Below are 20,312 nucleotides of genomic sequence, written 5' to 3'. Positions count from 1 at the left end.
AGGGTGTCCCTGGAGCTGGTTCCTGCCTGCAGGGGCTGTGGGGCTCTGCCTCTGCAGGGACCTGGAGCTCAGGGAGTCAGCAGTGAGCTGGTGCCTCTGCACCACCAGCAGTGAGACAGCTCCCCATGCACTCTTAGATCCTTTATCCAACCCCAGCATTCATTCCTTGCATTGTTTGGATTTGGGTTTCTGCACTGTAGAGCTGTGCTGGACTTTGGGTACACCTGTGAGGGTTCCAACCTGCTGGGCTGAAAACCTTCAAGCCACAGCCCTGCTGCCCTCCTTCCTTCCTTCCTTCCTGTGTTGCTCCTCCTAGTGTGTTGGAGTGAATTCTCACACATGCAGCGGTGTGTTCTCCTTTTCTGACTCCACAGAGTCAGGCAAGGCACGCTTCTGCTTTTGCTTTTTCCCTTCCTCCTCTTCTCTCCTCCAAAATGAAACTGCAGCTGAAACACAAGCGTTCAGGCTGGCCATGATGCAGCAGAAAACCCTTCTGTGAGTATTTCCCCTTGGCTGTAATTAGGTTTTGTGTTCAAGGAGCAATTTTAAACATTCATCCAGAGCCATTACAAGGGAGCATCTGTGTGAGGACATGTTTTGTGCAGCTGAGGAGCAGAAGGGCCACTGGGACGGAACCAAAGGCAACTTCTCAAGTTAATTGTAAGATTTTATTGGTGTTTCACTCCACTGCTCAAGGGTTTCTCATGTGAATCAATGGCAGGCTGCCTAATTTATGCGTGAGCCCTGCTTGAAAAGCAGCCCAGATTGATTTGCTGACAGTGCATGGGGAAAGGTGACCCTAATTCGTGACTTCAGCAGGCCTGTTGGGACAGGGGGTGCTGGAAACTTGGGAAAATGGAACTGCAAGGTTTTGCTTTGGCTTGAAAGGTTCCCCATCCCTGTTCAGTAAAATGCCATTAATTTGGGGTATGGGTATTATAAAAGATATTAATGAGACGTTAAAACCAGTCAAAGGGGTTTTTATCTGAAATGTTTGTTCCTCTAAGATTGTTTAAGCAAATCCTGGAGCTTCGTTGCTGGCCAATGTTGAATTATTTCATGAGTGCCCTGGTTAGTCTGATGAGTCTCTTTTCCTTCTCTGTGTTGGTGTTGATGACCTCAGTCCTTTGCTGAGCTTGCAGGAGAAATAGTAAATAATTCAAAGTAGAGCCTTGCTGCAGAGACCTTTCCTAACTAAAATGAGACCACAAAGATGGACAGTGAGAGTACAGCAGGAGACACATTTGTATGTGGAACAGGAGTGTGCAATGGCTGTGGCACAGACCTGACAGTAGACAACAAGTACTTAGAAAATAATCCAGTGGCTTTTCCTTCATTTTCCACACAAAATCCCCCAGTGCCTTCGCTCAGTCTCTCAGGGGGCTGTGTGAGGTGCCCTGGGGACAGTGACAGCAGCGGGGGCGTGGAGGTGACAGCCGTGGTTGGGTGTCACAGCTGCCACCCCAGCCCCACAGTCTCAACCATTTCCTTTAGCCTGGGGACAGTAACAGTGGCCAGGGGCTTCCTGCTGACTCAGCAGTGCCATCCTGCTGTGCCACCACTGTCCTTCAGCCCTGCAGAGTCACCCCTTTCAAGCTGGAACTCATTATCTCCATTCCATTCTGGCTGTGCTGAGCCTCTGTCTTGAACCTTTCAAGTGTCTTTAAGGCTTTTGCCTCTGATCTAGAATTCCCAGTGAATTGGGATTGTAGAGCAAGCCAGAGTTACCAGTGAGAGCCCAGGCAATTCCTAAACCTCCTGTACCCAAAACCAGCCCAGGGTTGGGGTTACCAGTGAGAGCCCAGGCAATTCCTGAACCTCCTGTGCCCAAAACCAGCCCAGGGTTGGGGTTACCAGTGAGAGCCCAGGCAATTCCTAAACCTCCTGTGCCCAAAACCAGCCCAGGGTTGGGGTTACCAGTGAGAGCCCAGGCAATTCCTAAACCTCTGTACCCAAAACCAGGCCAGGCCTTTTCTCCCACACTCCCTTTGAATAGGTTGGCTCCTCCTTGTGGGCTCCAAAAGCTTAGTCAGAAAGCTGGGCTTAGTCAGATGTTCCTCAGAGCTGCTGGGGAGGGGGGCCAGGGCGGGCTGGCTCCTCGCTCATGATAAGCTTTGCTATATATAAAACTGCGTGGCTGGCTGCTGATAGCACTAATGAAACCCTCTGTTAACTCCTTCAGCCATCAGCAGCAGGTACAGCAGGTGCCCCTGGCTCTCCCCAAGTCGTTTTGTTAATTGGGAGCAAGTTTTTAATTGCAGGCACTCAGCCCTGCATTGCAGAACTGCTGCTGCTGCAACCCCGAATGGCAGCGATGAGGAAATGGTGAAATGGCCTGAAAAAAGGGAATAAGTCCAAGCCCAGCTGCAGGGGAGAAGTTAAAAACCCCACAAACTGAAAAGAGTCAGTTCTTCCTGCAAAAATGTCATACAACAGAGATTCACCTCAGGGGATTGATTGCACGAAATGTGGGGATTTAAATACTGCAGGCAGCTAATTCAGCTCTTCCTGGAGCTGAAGAAACGTTCTTCAGCTGCAGGAATACTTCTGGAGGAGGTTTTGTTTTGCTTGGCAGCAGCTGGCTGAGAATGGCACCTGTGTGTGGAGTCACCTGCTGGCAGCTGGCGTGTGACACCGAGCGTGGATGGGGGGCAAGGTGAGCTTAGGGGGGTGGGACACTGGAAGGGGACCTGCTGCAGGGACGGTGGCATCCAGCTCTGGGATCTGCTGTCCTGCTTCCCAGTTTGTGGCTGCCCTGCTCTGGCTGAAGCTGTTGTGAGGTGGGATTTGGTCTGAACACTCAACTCCATTTGAAAGCCACTTTGTCCTTCCCTTGTCCCATCCCTGCAGCCACATCACCACCCAGCTCTGGCAGCTTTGGCTGCCCACTCCCTGCTCCCTCCAGGAGTTTCTCCATCCCCTTTGCTGCTGAGCAGAGCAAATCCAGCACTTTTCTATCAGAGCTGGCATTTTCCATCAGAGCCAGGCTGTGACTGCAGCGAGGAGCTGTCCCCTCAGAGCTGAGGTTTGCTGCTGAGGCACAACTGGGAACTGCAGCAAAGACACCAGGAAATTCTCTCCGGCCCTGAAAAGAGAAGAATCAGCTTCTCGTGAATTTTGTGGTTTCTGAAAAGACTTGTGGGTGTGTGGAGTTGGTGGTGTTGAGCTGCTGTGCAGCTGCACCTCACGAGTGGCCGAGCGTGGTTGGGTCTGTGTGTCCCCAAGGGGACATTCCTGCTGTGGTGGTGTTCACAGGGGTCCCAGGACCAGGGAAGAGATGAGAATCTTGACTCCATGTTTCAGAAGGTTGGTTTATTATTTTATGATATATATATATATTATATCAAAAGTGAATGATATATTAAAAGCATACTAAAAGAATAGAAAATAAGATTTCATCAGAGGGCTTGCAAGTAAGAAGAATGGAATGAATAACAAAAGCTTGTGTCTGACCAAGAGTCTGAGACTGCTGGACTGTGATTGGCCATTAATTAGAAACAACCACAGATTAGGAGACCAATCCCAGATGCACCTGTTGCATTCCACAGCAGCAGATAATTATTGTTTATATTTTGTTCTTGAGGCTTCTCAGCTTCTCAGGAGAAAAAGTCCTAAGGAAAGGATTTTTCATAAAACATGTCTGTGACACCTGCTGCTGTGAACGCTGCGGATGGGTGAAGGAACACATGGAAAAGTGCTGGATTTGCTCTGCTCAGCAGCAAAGGGGATGGAGAAACTCCTGGGGGGAGCAGGGAATGGGCAGCCAAAGCTGCCAGAGCTGGGGGGTGACGTGGCTGCAGGGATGGGACAAGGGAAGGACAAAGTGGCTTTCAAATGGAGTTGGGGGTTCTGCAGCTGGGGTGGCCTCTGCAGTTCTGATGTGGGAAGAGGCTGGAGCCACCCCTGCCTTTGGGAGGTTGTGAGGGGCAGGAGATGATGAGTGAGGGGGCAGAGAGCAGCCTGTGCCAGGGATGCTGAGGAACTGGGGATTTGCTGAGAATTGGAGATTTGGAGACTCCAAAATTGGAGATTTGGATGGGCAGTTCAGACCACATCACCAGGAATGGGACAGGCCCAGCCTGTGGTGAGGGATTGGCCTTGGGGACTTGTCAAGGACCTTTTCCAAATGAGCATTTTACAGCTCTGTTGGTTTTATTTAGAATTAATCCTCTTGCACTTGTGTAAGCACCTAAATAAAACATGACTCATTTAATTAATTACACTGAAATCATGGGACTGCACAACTTCACTTTAGGTAGGAGTTATTTTATCTCCTTTAATGATTATAGCCTCACTTCATGACACAACACAAATTAACCTTTGAAAAATAGATGGTAAGGGGACTTTAGCCTACTTTTTTGTGTTTGGGGTTGTTTGGTTTTTTTATAACACAAGGAACTAGGGGAAATTTGTTGAGATTTTTGAGAATATTTAAACAACTTTCTATACATCAGGTAGGAAATAGTGTCCCCACTGTGTGGACTTTGGAACTGTATGATGACTTCAGAAATGCACCTGCTGAGTTTTGCAGGATATTTCCTGCAAAAGGTGGTCAGGAAAGTGCAAAAAACTGGCAAAAGAATTCTTCAAAAAGTGTTGGAGGGTAAATGTACATCTGTGAGAGAATGCATTAGTCATCCTGACCTCTTTTATTGCAGCATGAAAACAGCTTTGAATTTGAAAGTACTTCTCATCTCTCTCTCTCTCTCTCTCTTTCTGAAGTAGTTCCTTCCATTTTCTTGTGTGCACTTTTCCTAATGTGGTCACCTTGTGCTGGACACTGGGGAGGCCAGCCTGGAATTCTGGGGGCACTTTGAGCCCCTTGTGACAAGAAGGACATTGAGCACATGCAGGGAAGGGAACAGAACTGGGAAGGGGCTGCAGAATCCCTGATGGAGCTGGGCAGGGGCTGCAGAATCCCTGAGGAAGCCGGGAAGGGCCTGGAGAATCCCTGAGGGGGCCGGGCAGGGGCTGCAGAATCCCTGAGGGAGCTGGGAAGGGCCTGGAGAATCCCTGAGGGAGCTGGGCAGGGGCTGCAGAATCCCTGAGGGAGCTGGGCAGGGGCTGCAGAATCCCTGAGGGAGCCGGGCAGGGGCTGAGCCTGGAGCAAAGGAGGATCCCCAGGGATCTTTTCCCTCTCTGAATTCCCTTGTGCCAGGAGGGCACAGCCGGGGGGGTCGGGCTCTGCTCCAGGGCACAGGGACAGGAGCAGAGGAACGGCCTCAGCCTGGGCTCAGGATGGATATTTGGTGAAATTCCTCCTGGAAAGGGTTGTTCAGGCCTGCAACAGCTGCTCAGAGCAGTTTGGAGTCCCCATCCTTGGAGGGATTTAAAATCCATGTGGAGGTGGCACTTGGGGACATGGGGCAGTCGTGGCCTTGGCAGTGCTGGAAGAACAGCTGGACTCTGTCTCAGAGAGCTTTTCCAACCTGAAAACTTCCATGATTCTGTGATGGAGTTTTTTGATCTGACAGCTGCCTATTCCAAGCTGACCTGGGTAGTTTTAGATATAACAGCTCTGGCATTGCTTCATTTAGAGCCACTCAGGCATGGAAAAGAAATCTCTCTTTTTTTTTTTTCTTTTTTTTTTCCCTTCATTTCCAGATCTGTGGGGTTGCAGATAAGCCAGATGTGCAACACATGAGCAGGCAATGTATATTTTTTTCCCAAATTAAGGCTGCAGAGTTCATTATGCTCCTGGTTTTAATTCAGTTTATGTCACAGAATATCAACACAGCTGCTTTGAGTAATCCTGGAGAGCAGAGGAAATAAAAGGAAAGGGATCCCTGTCACCCTCAGTGCTGCTGCCTCCTGGTGACCACGGAGTAATTGGGGTTGGAGGGGACCTTTGAAGCTCCAGCCCATCCACTCCTGACTGCATTTGTAGAAATCCCATTGATTGAAAAATTCCCCCACCACTTTTCAAGTGGCAAAGTCACTTTGTAGGGGTGGCATGTCACCAGCAGTGTCAGTTAATCCTGGCTGCAGCAGCCCTGTTAATGCACTGCTTAATCTGCTGGTGACAACCCGTGATTTATGTTCCCAGGAGATCCCAGCCTTGCTAATTGAAATGGATTGGAAGTCGTGTTCCCCATCATGGGCTGGGTTTGGACACTCAGGGTGCTGGGAAAGACACACAGAAATAGCTGAGCTGGGTAGAATTTAAGAACTGGTGTTACAAAAGTGGTAATTTTTGTCTGCATTCGGGTATTTCTCTTTAAGTATCATTTTTTGGAACAAATAACGGATTTGCCACATCTGCTGACCTCCTCTTCCATGAAAATCAAAGCAAATATAATAATTTGTCCACCTGAATTAGACACAAAGTGACTAAATAAGCAAGACAGTCTATCAAGCTTGATTATTCCAAATGGAAATTGATTTTACACAGTTAATTGTGTGCTTTGCCTTGCTCGGTCTCTTACGTGTAAATGATTATTCTGATTTGTAATTTTTTAATCTAATTATTGCCATCTCTTTGAAATTATCTTTACTGGGGCTATTTGTATAGAATACATGAGGAATTTTTACAGTCAGATATCATTTTGTGGGCAGTTATATTAAATTATAGATCATTATAAAATTATGTATTTGTCCCTTAAATTCCCTTGTTGTTTCTGAAGGGGTTGGAAACAAAGCTTGCCTGGTTTTTATTTGCAACGTTGCAAATACATTTACAGCAACACTGAATGTGCTGTAAACAGTTCCATTAAAATTAATGGGATTTATGGTGAAATTTAGTGTTCATAATGGAGCGTTTTCTAATTTATCAGTGGCTGGATTTTGAGGAATGTTTCCCAAGTGGAGAGGTCCCTTCTTGAGTTTCATGCATGGAACACATGCACAAACATCTCCACAAACTCCATTCCTTTATTTTCCTCTGGATTTCGGGATATCCTGAGTCTTGAGGAAGAATTACAAGGATTCAAAAATAAGAAAATGAGAATTCTATTTGTTTGGGTTTTTAAAGCTCCTGAATGTTAAAGCCATGTCAAAAAAATGGGACTTGATCAAACTTCTGGAAACTGGATTTGGGGCTCAGTGTCTTAACTCCAAGTAGCAGATGGTTATGGAATGGTTACCCCAAGAGGAGGAATTGTGAAAAGCTGGAATTGGAAATTCTGGAATTCTGAACAGCTGGTTCCAGCTGATGGCCCATGAGGGTGGGTGTCCCTGGTGAGCTGGGGGCAGGAGTCCAAGGTCCTGCTGCTCCATGGACTTCAGTGCCAAGGTGGGGATGGGGATGGAGGGGCTGGCTGTGGTCAGAGGGGTCTGTGGGACCTGGCACCTCCCAGAGCTGTTTATTTTCCTTGGAAACACCAGGAATGAAGGGTTTAACTCCAGCTGGATGGGGCTTGGAGCCCCTTGGGATGGTGGGAGGTGTCCCTGCCCATGGCAGGGCTGGGAATGGGATGAGCTTTAAGGTCCCTTCCAACCCAGACCATTCTGTGATTCCAATTTATGCCCAGACATCTTAAGGTAAGAAAGAACAACTGATAAATAGCTTGAAAGCCATTTACTTAATATATTTTATCACCTGCAACACTCAAAATATATTTAGTCTCACTGCCTCAAGTTCCTAAAAGACAGAGAATATTTAACCAAATTGTGTTCTTAGACATGCTCTAAAACCATTCATGGTTCCATCTTGATGGGAGTCCCTGATTTCCCCCATTCCTTTGGACAATGGAGGAGCACTTCTCTTCCCAGGTGTTTTGTAAGCACGTCATTGAAGGGAAGTTTTGGGAATGCTGCATGCAGCATGGATTGCTTGCCCTGATGACATAATGGGGCAATAAAGCCCTAAGCACAAATGAGGTCATGGGAGAACAATTCCAGTTAAACTGTAACCTGGCACTGCCTGGGATGGGTCAGCAGACACGGTCCCTGACTCCTCTGAAGCCAGGGCTTCAGGAAAAAGAGAACAGCTGCAATCAGCCTCACTGGAAGTGGGAGCAGCTCCTGGTGCCTGGGATTCCAGCCAAGAGGGAGCTGCCGTGCCAGCTCACCTGCTCCAGGTATGGGAACCCCCAGGCAGCTGGAAAAACAGGCACTGGGGCTTGGGATTCTTATCATGGAATCACAGGATGGTTTGGGTTGGAAGGGACCTTAGAGCCCAACCCATTCCATCCCTGGGCAGGGACAACTTCCCCTGTCCCAGGGTGCTCCAGGCTGGCCTTGGACACTTCCAGGGATCCAGGAACAGCCACAGCTGCTCTGAGGAATCTTTACAGGGACCAGCAGGGTGTTGGGGTTTATGGGTGGAAACCAGGAAGAGCAAAGAGAGAGGGTGACTGTTGTCTCCTCATTCCCTTTTCAATGTTTTGTTGGTATTTTAAATTAAACTACCAAATTTTTGAGGTTGGCGCTTGCTCCTGGTGTGGCCTATGGCTTTTGTCAGCCTGCAGTGCCAAGGCTTTTGTGTCTCTAATTTTTAATTCTGTTTTCTGAATTGATGGTGCTTATCCTTGCAAATGTGACTTTTGTAGCACTGAGAGGCTGGGGCAGGACCTGAGCTGGGGGGAAAACACGAATCCCACCATTCTCTCCACTCTCCTCTGTGTTACCTGGGGTGTTTCTCTGATTTATTTTTCCCTGCTGTAGGAGGATGCAAGGGGTGGGGATCAGTTTAACCTGCTCTGAAGCAGCTGGTGCATCCTTGGGAAAAGGAGCAGGACTCAGATCTGTGGCAGGGCCACGTGACACATGGAGGTTTTGTTGGCCTATTTTCTCCAAGCCCAGGTTTTACTCTTGAGCTGTCAGGTCAGATGAGGATTCAGTTCTGCGGCCAAAATAGAAATTAGCCATGTGTGGTAATCCATTAATCCCTGGAAAGAATGCCATTTATTCACGTTTTGGGGAGCTGGGCTGTCCTCACACTGCCTCCTTGGGCTGCAGGAGCAGCTGGCCAGGGGTGTCCCAGGCTGCCCTGATCCCTGAGCTGATCCCATTGCAGCCACATTCCAGCTGCTCTGGCTCCTTGGACAGGGAATGCCCTGGATCCCTGGCAGTGCCCAAGGCCAGGTTGGATGGGGCTTGGAGCAGCCTGGGATGCTGGAGAGGTGAAGTCCCCTTGGTCTGTGAGGTGTCTTTTTACCCAATTGAAGAGAGAAACTTCTGAGCTTCTTTCCTTTTTAAAGGGATAAAGGATAGATTTGTCACTCCATCAACAGGGAGCACATTCCTATAGGAAGGTGTTCCAGAGCACCAATATAGAACAATAAAAATCAGTCCATGGGGTGAAACCTGAGGTGCCTGAGCCGTTCAGAAGAGAATCATGGAGTCATTTCAGATGGAAAAGATCTCCAGGATCATCCAGTCCAAGCTGTGCCCCATCCCCACCTTGTCCCCAGCCCAGGGCTCTGAGTGCCACCTCCAGGAATTCCTTGGACACCCCCAGGGATGGGCACTCCAGCCCTCTCTGGGCAGCCCCTGCCAATGCCTGGCCACCCTTCCTGTGACAGAATTCCTCCTGATGTCCACCCTGAGCCTCCCCTGGCACAGTCTGAGGCCAATCCTCTTGTCCCTTTGCTCTTTCCCTGGGAGCAGAGCCTGACTCGTTCATATCCAGGCAATAAAGGCTGGATGCAGTAGGATAGCAGTTGATAAATTCACTTTTTTTTTGTTTTAAAAGCAGTTCCTGTTTCTTTTTTCAGGAGTTGCCCTACAGCAGAGCTGTGCAATAATAACAGTTTGTCTCTCCCTGGATCTTTTCCTTTCCACTTTTATCAGCAAGAGGCTTCTTTTGTAGCACGTGGTCGTCCTTCCCTGCTCAGCCCTGCTCTTCTCCCTGCCTGTTCTCTCAGGAGAGTTGTTGCTATTTTTTCCTTCTTGTTTTACCAGGCTGTATCATGACTTTGTGCCTTTGTGAGTGAGGGAAATGTGGGAAATGCTGCTGTGCCTGCAGCAGTGGGTTTTTGCTATTTTTTTTTGGCTTTGGTTCAGTAAATAGTAATGTTGCAGACCTGTACGTGAAGGCCATAAATATAAATATAGAATAAAATTTATGGAGTTTTTGTGGGATTTTTTTTTTGTAGAACTGCAGCTTGGGCACTTTCCCATCCACCCCAGTGGGAAGAGAAGGGGCAGGATGAGGGGAAACAGCCTCAAGCTGTGCCAGGGGAGGTTTAGATTGGAAATTAGGGAACAATTTCTTTGTGGAAAGTTTTGTCCAGCCCTGGCACAGCTGCCCAGGGCAGTTTGGAATCCCCATCCCTGGAGGGATTTAAAATCCATGTAGATGTGGCACTTGGGACATAAGACAGTGGTGGCCTTGGCAGTGCTGGGAATGGTTGGGTTTGATGGTCTTAAATGTCTTTTCCAGCCTTAATTCCTTGATTTTCTGCTTGGTCCTGCTGAGCCCAGTCCTTTGCACCCACCTCAGCTGCAGCTCCTGGATTCCCCTGGAGTTTTCCTCCTCCTCTTTTCAGGAGCTGGAAATGCAAAGGGCTTTGGCCAAAACCAAAATCTCAGGATTTGCATAATCTTTGTGGCTGTGTTTATTTCTGATAAATTGAGGGGCACCACAGCGTGTGCCAGCCACCCTTTATCACATCCCTGAGAATTTGATGGTGGTTTTTTATCACATCCCAGAGAACAGATTCCAGGGGTCTGGCAGGGAATTGGCATCTGGAAAACCCTCCTGACAGGGATTTGGAGAGAAGCAACTGATGTTCCTTTCACTTTCTGCTCTCCTGGAAACCTTCCAGCAACTTCAATTATTCTGCGGGTTTTTTTTTAAGGAGCTGGATGTATTTTAAGGATGTATTTTAAGGATGAGAAAGAGAACTCAGAACTGCCTTGGAAAATCAGCCCCTGCCAGGATTGAGTACCTGAAATTCCAGTGGATTTCAGCAGCCTTTGCTGAGGGTGGGAAGCATCCCAGCATTCAGCACCTCTTCCCTGTTAATTCCACTTTGATTCTGGCTTTGTTCCACATTTCCAAATCCTCCCCTTCCCTTCCCTTCCCTTCCCTTCCCTTCCCTTCCCTTCCCTTCCCTTCCCTTCCCTTCCCTTCCCTTCCCTTCCCTTCCCTTCCCTTCCCTTCCCTTCCCTTCCCTTCCCTTCCCTTCCCTTCCCTTCCCTTCCCTTCCCTTCCCTTCCCTTCCCTTCCCTTCCCTTCCCTTCCTTTCCCCCGTGTGTCCCAAGCTTTCTAATTATAAATATAATATAATTATAAATAGTTAATTTGGGACATTTATATAATGCTCAAAATGATGCTGGCACAGTTTGCAGTGAGGTGTTGAACACAATTAACTGTCTAATCCCAAAAATGGGATTGGGAAAGAATGGGATTGTAAAACCCCAAGAATGGGATTAGATTCTAAGACATTTAGGGTGCTTAAATTAGAAATAGTAGTACAAGGAATTGAAGGAGTAAATTAGTAGCAAGCTGGACTGGGGGAAAAAATTAAGAAAATCAAGTTTGATGCTAATAAAATCTTAAAATATTTTTATTATTTTATAATAAATAATATTTTTAATATTTTTATTTATATTTTAAAATATTTTCTATTTTTCTTTTTTCACTCATTGTATTAGAGAAAAAACAAAACCATTGAGCTTCCCAGCTGTGTATCCAAAGAATAGCAGCTGTGTGTTGAGTTTGGATTTACTCCTGGGTGTAGGACCAGGCTTTGGAGAGGCTGGGAATGACTGGGAATATTTCACTTCTGAGTAACAGCGGTGAGAGCAGTGCAAAGGTGGTGTGAAAGTTGTTGTCACGGGAGATTTCTCTATATTTGAGCTTATCCAGGGATTATTTCTGGTGGATTATCCCACTTTACATGGAAAGGCAGGATTTTTCTAATGGTTATTCTAATGACTGCCAGATTCCTGGGTTTTTTAGTGTGTTGTGAGGCAGGACTGTGTAATACCCTGTGGAAATTGTGCTGTTAAATTCAGTGTATTACCCTGGAACAGGGAGCTCTGGGGAGCAGCATTTCCAGGGACAGAATTTTAGCAGTGGCTGCAGAGCCACCATCTGGATAAACCCTGCCACAAAGCAAAGGTTGTGTGAAATTGTTTCTAAATCAAGCAGGACTGGCTAATGGCTGAGATGGGAGCCTCTCCTAATTAATCTCTTCATTAGGGATTGGATAAATCACAACAAATTAATAGCAACTTTTATTTTCCACCTCTATTCAGAGGGATTGGACCTGTTTATTTGTCTCCATCTATGAGTTTCCCTGAATTAACAAACAGCACATTCTCATCACACTTTTCCTCCAATTTTCTTCACACTGGAGATTATTTTCTGATCTCACCAATGCTGAAATTCTGTGTTTAGAAAGCAGGCTCAGCTGTGGCAAGCATTCCCCATGGAATTCATCCATGGAGCCCCTCACCTGTGGCTGAGGGAGTCGAGTTGGATCAGGAAACTCTAAAAGTGTGTGTGTTAAAGGGACTCAGAGCTTTCTGGTGTTACTGGGCTGCTTGTGGTAAAAACCTTTTCCTCTTTGTTATGAATTTTCCTCTTATCTCTGGGAGTGACTCCCAGGATTGTTTCCTCAGTGTCCTCAGATGGCTTTTTTTATGGAGGGAGCATTTTTGCCCTGCTTTCTGGTGTTGTCTGTGAACCATGGCTGAGTGTTGCCATTCTGTTGTTGGATTTAAAACCTCCTTAATGAATTTTTGGCGTGCACAAGTTGTATTTTCTTTTTGCATCAAAACTGAACATTCAGTGCTGAGGTGATGGGAGAGTATAGAACAGAGTATAAAACATCGCTTTGACTTTTAGCTTCCTTCTGCCACGAGGGAAAAAAAAAAAAAACAAAACATGATATCAATTTGACCTGAAAACTTATCTTCTGCTTTGCTTCCTTGCAGGTCCAGGATGGAACATTCTTGCTCGCTCCTGCTGCTCTGTGTTAGTTTCATTTTTGCACGAGCTCTGCCACCCAATGGAACAGAACTGCCCAAAACAACCACAACCACCAGTAAGGAGTGGCCTGGGGGGCAGGATGGGCACGGCCCTCAGGGGGTGTCCCTGGGGGCTCAGTCCAGGGGGTGTTTGCAGGACTCTGACCCCACTGGCACAGCTCTGAGGGTGCCAGGTGTCCTCTGGGCTCGGTTGGCACTGGCTGGTGTTGGGGTTTCACTTTCTCTTTGCCATGGGAGGGTAAAACACGGCAGAGGTGGGGGAGCTGCAGGGCCCAGGAGCTGCCAGGGGGTCTGAGGGGGTGTGGGCACAGATAACAGGAGATAAATTTTCATTAGACAGCAGGATGAACAGATTGAAACACCCTGAGGAGCCTTGGCAGGAGTGCTGTGTTTTCATGCAAAGACTCCAGGAGGGTGTGAGGTGTCCTGTGGAGGGTCCTGCCAGGTGAGAAACAGGGGAGCTCTTGTTCCAGGAGCTGAGAGTGATCTCCTCTCATGATGCCTTGTTCAGGCTGCCCTAGAGCAGAGTTCCAGAATAAAGCAGGGATTTATTCAAAGCATCTCCTCCATGGATCCACCCTGGGCAGCACCAGAGCCCAGCCAGGGCTGCACCCAAGATGAACCAAAATGGCCCCAAAATGCACGAGCGCTCCCGGGCTCTGTCCCTGGGATCAGTTCTGCTCCATTTGCATCTTGCAGTTCATTGTCCCATCCCAGCTTTAGCCCCTGCAGTCCCACCCTGCTTGTTTTTCTCTCTCCAGCCCACGGGGTTTGTGCTCTGGGGCTGAGATTTGGATCATTTGTCCTTGGTGCCCAGCTGGAGCAGGAATTGTTTTGTCTCCCTGCTCTGTGCACAGAGCTCAGCATCCCCTGATGTGAAGCCCAGACCCACACACTAAAGCAGCACAGAATGGGGAAAAATAGAAAAGCTGAACCTGAGGGATCACTCTGGGCCACCACAGCACCTCACATTCGTCCTCATTTCTGTTTGCAGAATTTCTTCCTCCTCAGACCCTCCCAGAACCACGTCCTGACATTGCCAGTCCTGGGGAGGGGCTTGTTAAGGGAATTTGGGGGGTTTGAGGCAGTGCCCAAGGCCTGGTTGGACACTGGGGCTTGGAGCACCCTGGGATGGTGCAAGGAGTCCCTGGCCATGGCAAGGGTGGGGTGGGATAATCTCTGAGGCCCCTTCCAGCCCAAAGCAGGGAGATGAAGCTGCTGATGTCCCCTGTGAGCAATGTGACCACGATTTGATGACTGTTCAGGTCACTGGTGTTGATACCCAGTGTTTCACAGAAGGCTGATTTGTTACTTTATTTACTTTTAATCTGTTGGTGAACTTTACACCCCTGGGGAATGAGAGGAATCAAATACCAGGCTTGGCTCATGGCCCCTTGGATTATTTTGTTCTTGGTTGTAGTAATTTAAATGGAAATAGGGGAGATTTTAGATGGGATATTGGGAAGAAAATGAGGGTGGGCAGAGCAGCTGGGGCTGCCCCTGGATCCCTGGCAGTGCCCAAGGCCAGGCTGGACCCTGGGGCTGGGAGCACCTGGGACAGTGGGAGGGGATCCTGCTGTGGCTGGGGTGGAACAGGATAATTTTGAGGGTCTTCCCATCCCAAACCAGTCTGGGTTTTGCTGCTAATTCAGGTGGGAGCATTTGCTTCTCTAGACTCTGTGGAGCACTCCAGAGTTCAGCTGGGGAAGGGGAGGTTGGGGACCAGGGGCTCCCCTGCCAGCAGGGACAATCTGAGTGTGGCTGTGCTGAGTGCTCCTAAAAAACCCCAAATTATTCATGGGAATGAAGCTTTAGCCGAGTGTGAATTTGCTAATTAATCAGTTTGAAGTATTGTCAAGTAGTTTTTGGTCCCTGCTTCTTGTCTGGCACCTGCAGCTGTGGAAAAACAAGTTACTAATATTGGGCTGAATATGTCAGAATATGGGAATTGAGAAGGGGAAGTCACTTGTTGTTTTTATCACTTCCCAGAATCTTAATAACAAAGGGAGTTTTGCTATCAGTGTGTTCATCTTCAGAGCTTAATTCCAAATTGTGTTGAGTTTAAGTCTGATAATATGGATAAGAGTAATCTGATCATCCCTATTTTAATTAAATCTTAATTTCAGTGATATGATTCAGAAATGATTGGTGTGACTAAAATGTTTTTCCTAAACATCAAAGCCTTCCTGGCTCTGCAGTGAGGAAGAGTTTTGTCTGACAGACAAGTTAGGTGCACCCTGAAAATTACATTGCTGCAGAAAGAGTACCAAGATAATTGGATTATCTAATAAATTTGATAGCCATTGAATTAATACAGCATTTTAAAATACAAAAATAAAGATTTTTGATTGAAGCATAAAGAAAACTCCATTTAACAGACTATGGAAAGAACTAAAAGAGCCTTAAAAAAATCAGCTTTCCTTTTGCATGCTAATTTGATGTGTGATCCCAAAAGATACTTTTGATTCTGAAAGGAATAGGTAAAAATGATTTCATGTCATTATTTGAGCTGCCTTGATTTTTTTCAAAGATCTGCTGAATTACAATGTCAGCTTTATTCTTATTTAAAACATGGTTACCTTGTCTGGATGGGTCAATTTTTAGCACTGCTTCCATTTTACCTCCTACAAGAACACCCTGAAATTGCAGCCATGAAATTGCTACCTTGAAATTTCCCTTTCAGAAAATGAGAATATTCTGGGCTTTACTGCCCTGCCATTTACTGGGAATTTGCCCTGATCTTTACTCCAGGTATTCAACTGCACTAAATAAATATAAACCATCAAACCACAGAATGGTTTGGGTTGGAAGGGAGCATCTAGTTCTGACTGCCAAGCTAATATTTATTAGGCTTTGCATAAATAAATGTATATTTCTAGTAGAGACACCTTAATGCTCCCAGATCCTTGTTACAGTCTGTTTATTCATGATATTGTCCGTGACCATCCCGTAACTCCTGGTAATTCAAATATTTGTAAGTTCCCCAGCATTAATCATAGCCTGGATTGTTTTACTTCCTCTTGTATTTTTACTTGTGGAGTTGTTGAAATGTGCAAGCAGCCTGGGAGCTGCAGTTGTAAACCTTTAAATACCTTTCCAAATGTTTACATTCCACTGGTATTTGCTCCATGAGGGCTCCTGGTGCCTTTGAATCCTCACAATCCCTTCCCATCACTGATGTCTGAATCTTCAGAGGGGATGAATTTATCAGAGGAGTTGCAGGTTAGAAGGCAGGGAAATGGGGCAGCTTTGGGGCCCCTCTTTAGTGCTGGTTTCAACTTCCAACCAGTCAGTGGCAATGTGAAAATAAGATTTTGTGTCTCTCCACTCTGGAGAATCCCAGCCAGGACAGCGTGTCCAGCCCTGGGGAGGAGCTGGAGCTGTGGGAATGAACCAAAATGTTCAGTGCGAACCAAAATGAGTGGGAATGAACCAAAATATTCAGATGGAGGAAAGGCTGGGAGAGCTGGGATTGTTCAGACTGGAGGGGAGAAGCTTTGGAGTGACCTCACTGTGGCTTTCCAAGGCCTAAAGGGGCTCCAGGAGAGCTGCAGAGGGACTGGGGACAAGGCATGGATGGACAGGACACAGGGAATGGTTTTAGCTGGGAGAGGATAAATTTGGATGGGATATTGGGAATTGTTCCCTGGCAGGGTGGGCAGCCCTGGCACAGGTGCCCAGAGCAGCTGGGGCTGCCCCTGGATCCCTGGCAGTGCCCAAGGCCAGGCTGGACACTGGGGCTGGGAGCAGTGGGAGGTGTCCCTGCCATGGCTGGGGTGGCACTGGATGGGATTTTTAAGGTCCCTTCCAGCCCAAACCATTGTAGGACTCTGTAACACCCAGGAGGACCCAGAGCTGGGACTTCCCTGTGAGACTCGTGGTGGTGGTTTCATGGAGAAAATGAGGCAGCATCAGGAAACTGAGTTATGGAGAAGTCATCTGGCTCATTTTGCTCGGTATTTAAATGCCAGAGGGATTCTCTGCAGACACTCAATTCCAAGAATTAGTTTGCAAAGCAGAACTTCAGAAATAGGTGGTTTCAGATCAGGGGGTGGATGGGGTGACCACTAAAGGTCCCTCCAGGGCAGACTCAGAGTGGGGAGTGCAGTGCCAGGGGGGCTGTGCTGGCCTTGCCCAGTGGGATTCAGTTCTGAGATGTTAAACTCACATTTACTGGTACTGGTGGTTCAGCTTCTCTTTTCCTGGCTGGGACTGAGCTTTCAGTGTTTGCCTGGGAATCACTTCTCCACAGACACCTCAAAAATATTGCAGCAGTTCTGTGAAAGGAAGAGAGAGGTGATTTTTTTTTTTAATTGTGTAATTGTCTGAGGGAAATTTTAACTCCCTTGTGATGCAAACTTGTTGTTTCCCCTGTCATGTCATGGGTCTTGTCACAGAGCTAAAGAGAACCAGCACAAACCCCCAAACCCCTGGAGCATTTTGACATCCTGAGGGTGACATTTCTAACTCCATGCACGTGGCTGCATTTTGTCTGTGAGGGACAAAACCAGGGATTTTTTTTTTTGTTTTTGTGTTTCCTTGCCAGCCTTGGCTTCCAGGCAGAGTTGCAGAACACCCCACAGAAGGTGTTGGGTGGTTATTCATCCTCATCCAGCCACTCCTTCCAGGAGTGATTTCCTGAACCCCTGCCAAGCTCCTGACTGCAGTTTTGTCATGCCTGTCACTTTTATCTTTATACACCACCTAAAAGTCATCCCTCATGCCTTTTATTGCCTCCCCTGTCTCTGGGTTATGATGTTGATTTATGGGCCCTTTTTCCCTGTGTGTCCTGAGCTCACCTGTGCCTCTCCAGGAATTTTCCCCATGCCCTCATACCCTGTGGAGCACCCAGAGAGTTTCCAGCTGCGCCCAACACTCAGATGGTTTTGTAGCCATCAATTCTGGGTGTTTGTCTGATCCACATGAATTCTTTCTGGATTATTGCAGGTGTTGCTTACTCCTAAATATTTTTTTGAATCCCAGAATTGTTTGGGATGGAAGGGAACTTAAAAATGGCAGGGACACCTTCCACTGTCCCAGGTGCTCCAAGTCCTGTCCAGCCTGGCCTTGGGCACTGCTAGGGATCCAGGGGCAGCCACAGCTGCTCTGGGAATTCCATCCCAGCCAGGAATTCCCTCCCAATATCCCATCCAACCCTTCTGTCAGTCAGCTCTCAAAGACCACTGTAGGAATGGCAAAAAAACTCCTTAAAGTGTGTAAATGTAGTTCAAAAGAGAAAAAAAATCCGAAATACCAGCAGCAGCAGAAATTGCCTTAATTTTGGGAGAGTGGTTGTAGGGTTGTGTTTTGCTTGCTGAAGGTTCAGTCTGGGAGTTTGGCTTCCTTAAATAAAACATGTTGGGTTTTTAATGATTTTAATCTGTTCTGTATTGAATTATTCAGTAGAACGAAAAGGTTACAGAAGCATAATGAAAGTGAAAGGTAAAGAGACACTTCCACAAAACACTGTGAACAGAAGGGTGAGACTCAGAGCTTGTACCAGATATAACAAAGATGTTCTTTAATCTCCATTCTGAGAAAAATGTCATTATTCCTATTTGTTCTTATATTTATATAGAATTTTAGTGAATAAAATCTCTTGGAATTTCAGTGAATAGAATTCCTGTGAAAGGTAGCATTTTATATATATATATATATATATATGAAAGGTGGTTGAGAGGCAGCTGATGTGCATGAGGGCACTGCAGCAAACCTTTTAATGGGCTTCAAATTCAGCTTGGTGCCTTATAACTGTTCAACTTTCTCTGATTACAGGGAAATTGAAAAATAGCTTGGATTTTCTCAGCAGCACTGGTTTGGTTGTGCTTTTGGCGAGGGAGAAAAATCCTGAAAAATAATAAAAATTAACTTTCAATTTGAGCTTTGCCTGTATCAGGTATTATGAAGCTTTTGGTAAGCAGAGGCAGATAATGGGGCAGAATTTTGGTGCCTTAAGCACAGTTTTTGTGCCAGATGAGGCAATCCCTGTCTCATATTCCACATTTCTCGTTCTGTCCCCAGACTCCACCGAGGAGAGCACCTTGCACAAGGAGCTGCTGACTTCCCTGCTGATCCTGGTGCTGGTGGTGATCATTTTCGTGGTGCTGGTGGGGTATTTTTTCAGGTGGGTGGTTTTCCGTGGGCTCAGCCCATCCTTTCTTTGAGCCCTCCCACGGAAGCAGAAGGGAGGCAGAGCCTCGTGCCTGCCCTGCTCTCCCTGCCAGCATGAACAGAAAGAGCTTCTCCAGAATTACATTGTCTGTAAAAAAGGGCCTGGGGGGAAATGCTGCTGCTTTGCTCTTGCCAGAATTGTGGATTGATGTGGTGCCTCTGTTGTTCCAGGTTCAGGAGACACAGGAAGGCTGTGGTCAACTCCGGGGACAAGAAGATGCCAAATGGGATCTTGGAAGAACAAGGTATGGGCAGATTTGCTTTCAAACTCTCACTTTTATTTCTGTCTTTAATTCAAAATTACCCAGTGTTTGCTTTTGTTTCTAATATAAGTGACAGGGTTGTTGTTAAAGAGAAAATAGTCTGAAAAAATACAATCACAAATAGTTTGGGTTGGAAGGGACCTTAAACTCATCCAGTTCCAGCCCTGGTGCCATGTGCAGGGACATCTCCCTGCCCTTGGCTGTCCCCTCCAAGCTGGCCTTGGACTAGAGATCCATATTTAGAAATCATACTCAAACAGTCTATGGAAAATTTTAATTTTCAGTTGCTGGTTTGAAATAGGTTTCACTTTGTGATGCAGCAAATGTTTCTGTGTAAAACCTCCCTGGACTCTTTGAAGATGTTTTACCAGGGTGCCAGCTGAGATCCACATTTGTGACACTGTGATCCTTGTATTTAGAGAAGGAATTGCAGGATTTCTTCTTAAAATGGGGGCAAAGTCCTTAACACTGTGATCCTTATATCTGGAGAAGGAATTGCAGGATTTCTTCTTAAAACGGGGCAAGAAGTCCTTAACACTTTGTGAATACACTGGGAGCTTTCTGAACGTGAGGCAAGGGGTTGGGATGGGGCAGTTTGAAGGCAGAGGTGCTGAAATAAAACTCTCTGAGGAGTTCAGTGTGTTTCCCCCTGGTGTGAGTTGTGCTGGGTTTGTTTCTGCCCGTGGGGAACTCCAGGCTGGCTCCTCTGTGGGGCCCAGCTCAAACCAGGGAGGGCTGGGCAAGTTGTTCTAATCACAATCCAGAGAAAAATGATCAAGTTAAAGATGAAATAATCAATCTGTGGTTTGTGTCAGCCCCACTTGACCATGTGTGAAGGGATGAGTGAGCTGAAGAGGGTGACAGTCAGAGGAAAAGCCAAAAACCTAAAAATACCCATCAGCTTCCTGCTGGGGTGTTCCTGTGCACAGGGCAGCAGCTCCTCTTGGGGCACAGCTTCTGATGGCTGCCAAGTTATAGCTAAGTTATTTATTATTA

The 20,312-nt window shown here is 46.9% G+C and overlaps 1 protein-coding gene across 7 annotated transcripts in view; it reads left to right on the top strand.

Moving 5' to 3' along the window:
- Positions 1-20,312, top strand: part of PTPRE (protein tyrosine phosphatase receptor type E) — a 93,452-nt gene that overhangs the window by 47,174 nt on the left and 25,966 nt on the right. For 6 of the 7 annotated variants that reach the window (XM_077182773.1, XM_077182772.1, XM_077182769.1 and 3 more), the window contains exons 2-4: positions 12,829-12,938; positions 18,904-19,006; positions 19,225-19,298. In XM_077182773.1, coding sequence (XP_077038888.1) covers positions 12,836-12,938; positions 18,904-19,006; positions 19,225-19,298 — 280 coding nt within the window. In that variant the 5' untranslated portion in view covers positions 12,829-12,835. Of the gene's footprint in view, positions 1-457; positions 496-12,828; positions 12,939-18,903; positions 19,007-19,224; positions 19,299-20,312 lie in introns of those variants that run through there. The other variant, XM_077182768.1, reaches the window with a different exon arrangement.

This window comes from Agelaius phoeniceus, chromosome 9 (assembly GCF_051311805.1).
Source record: "Agelaius phoeniceus isolate bAgePho1 chromosome 9, bAgePho1.hap1, whole genome shotgun sequence".
Taxonomy (NCBI): domain Eukaryota; kingdom Metazoa; phylum Chordata; class Aves; order Passeriformes; family Icteridae; genus Agelaius; species Agelaius phoeniceus.
The sequence above is the reverse complement of the archived record's forward strand: the minus strand, read 5'-3'. Positions and strand labels throughout refer to the sequence as shown.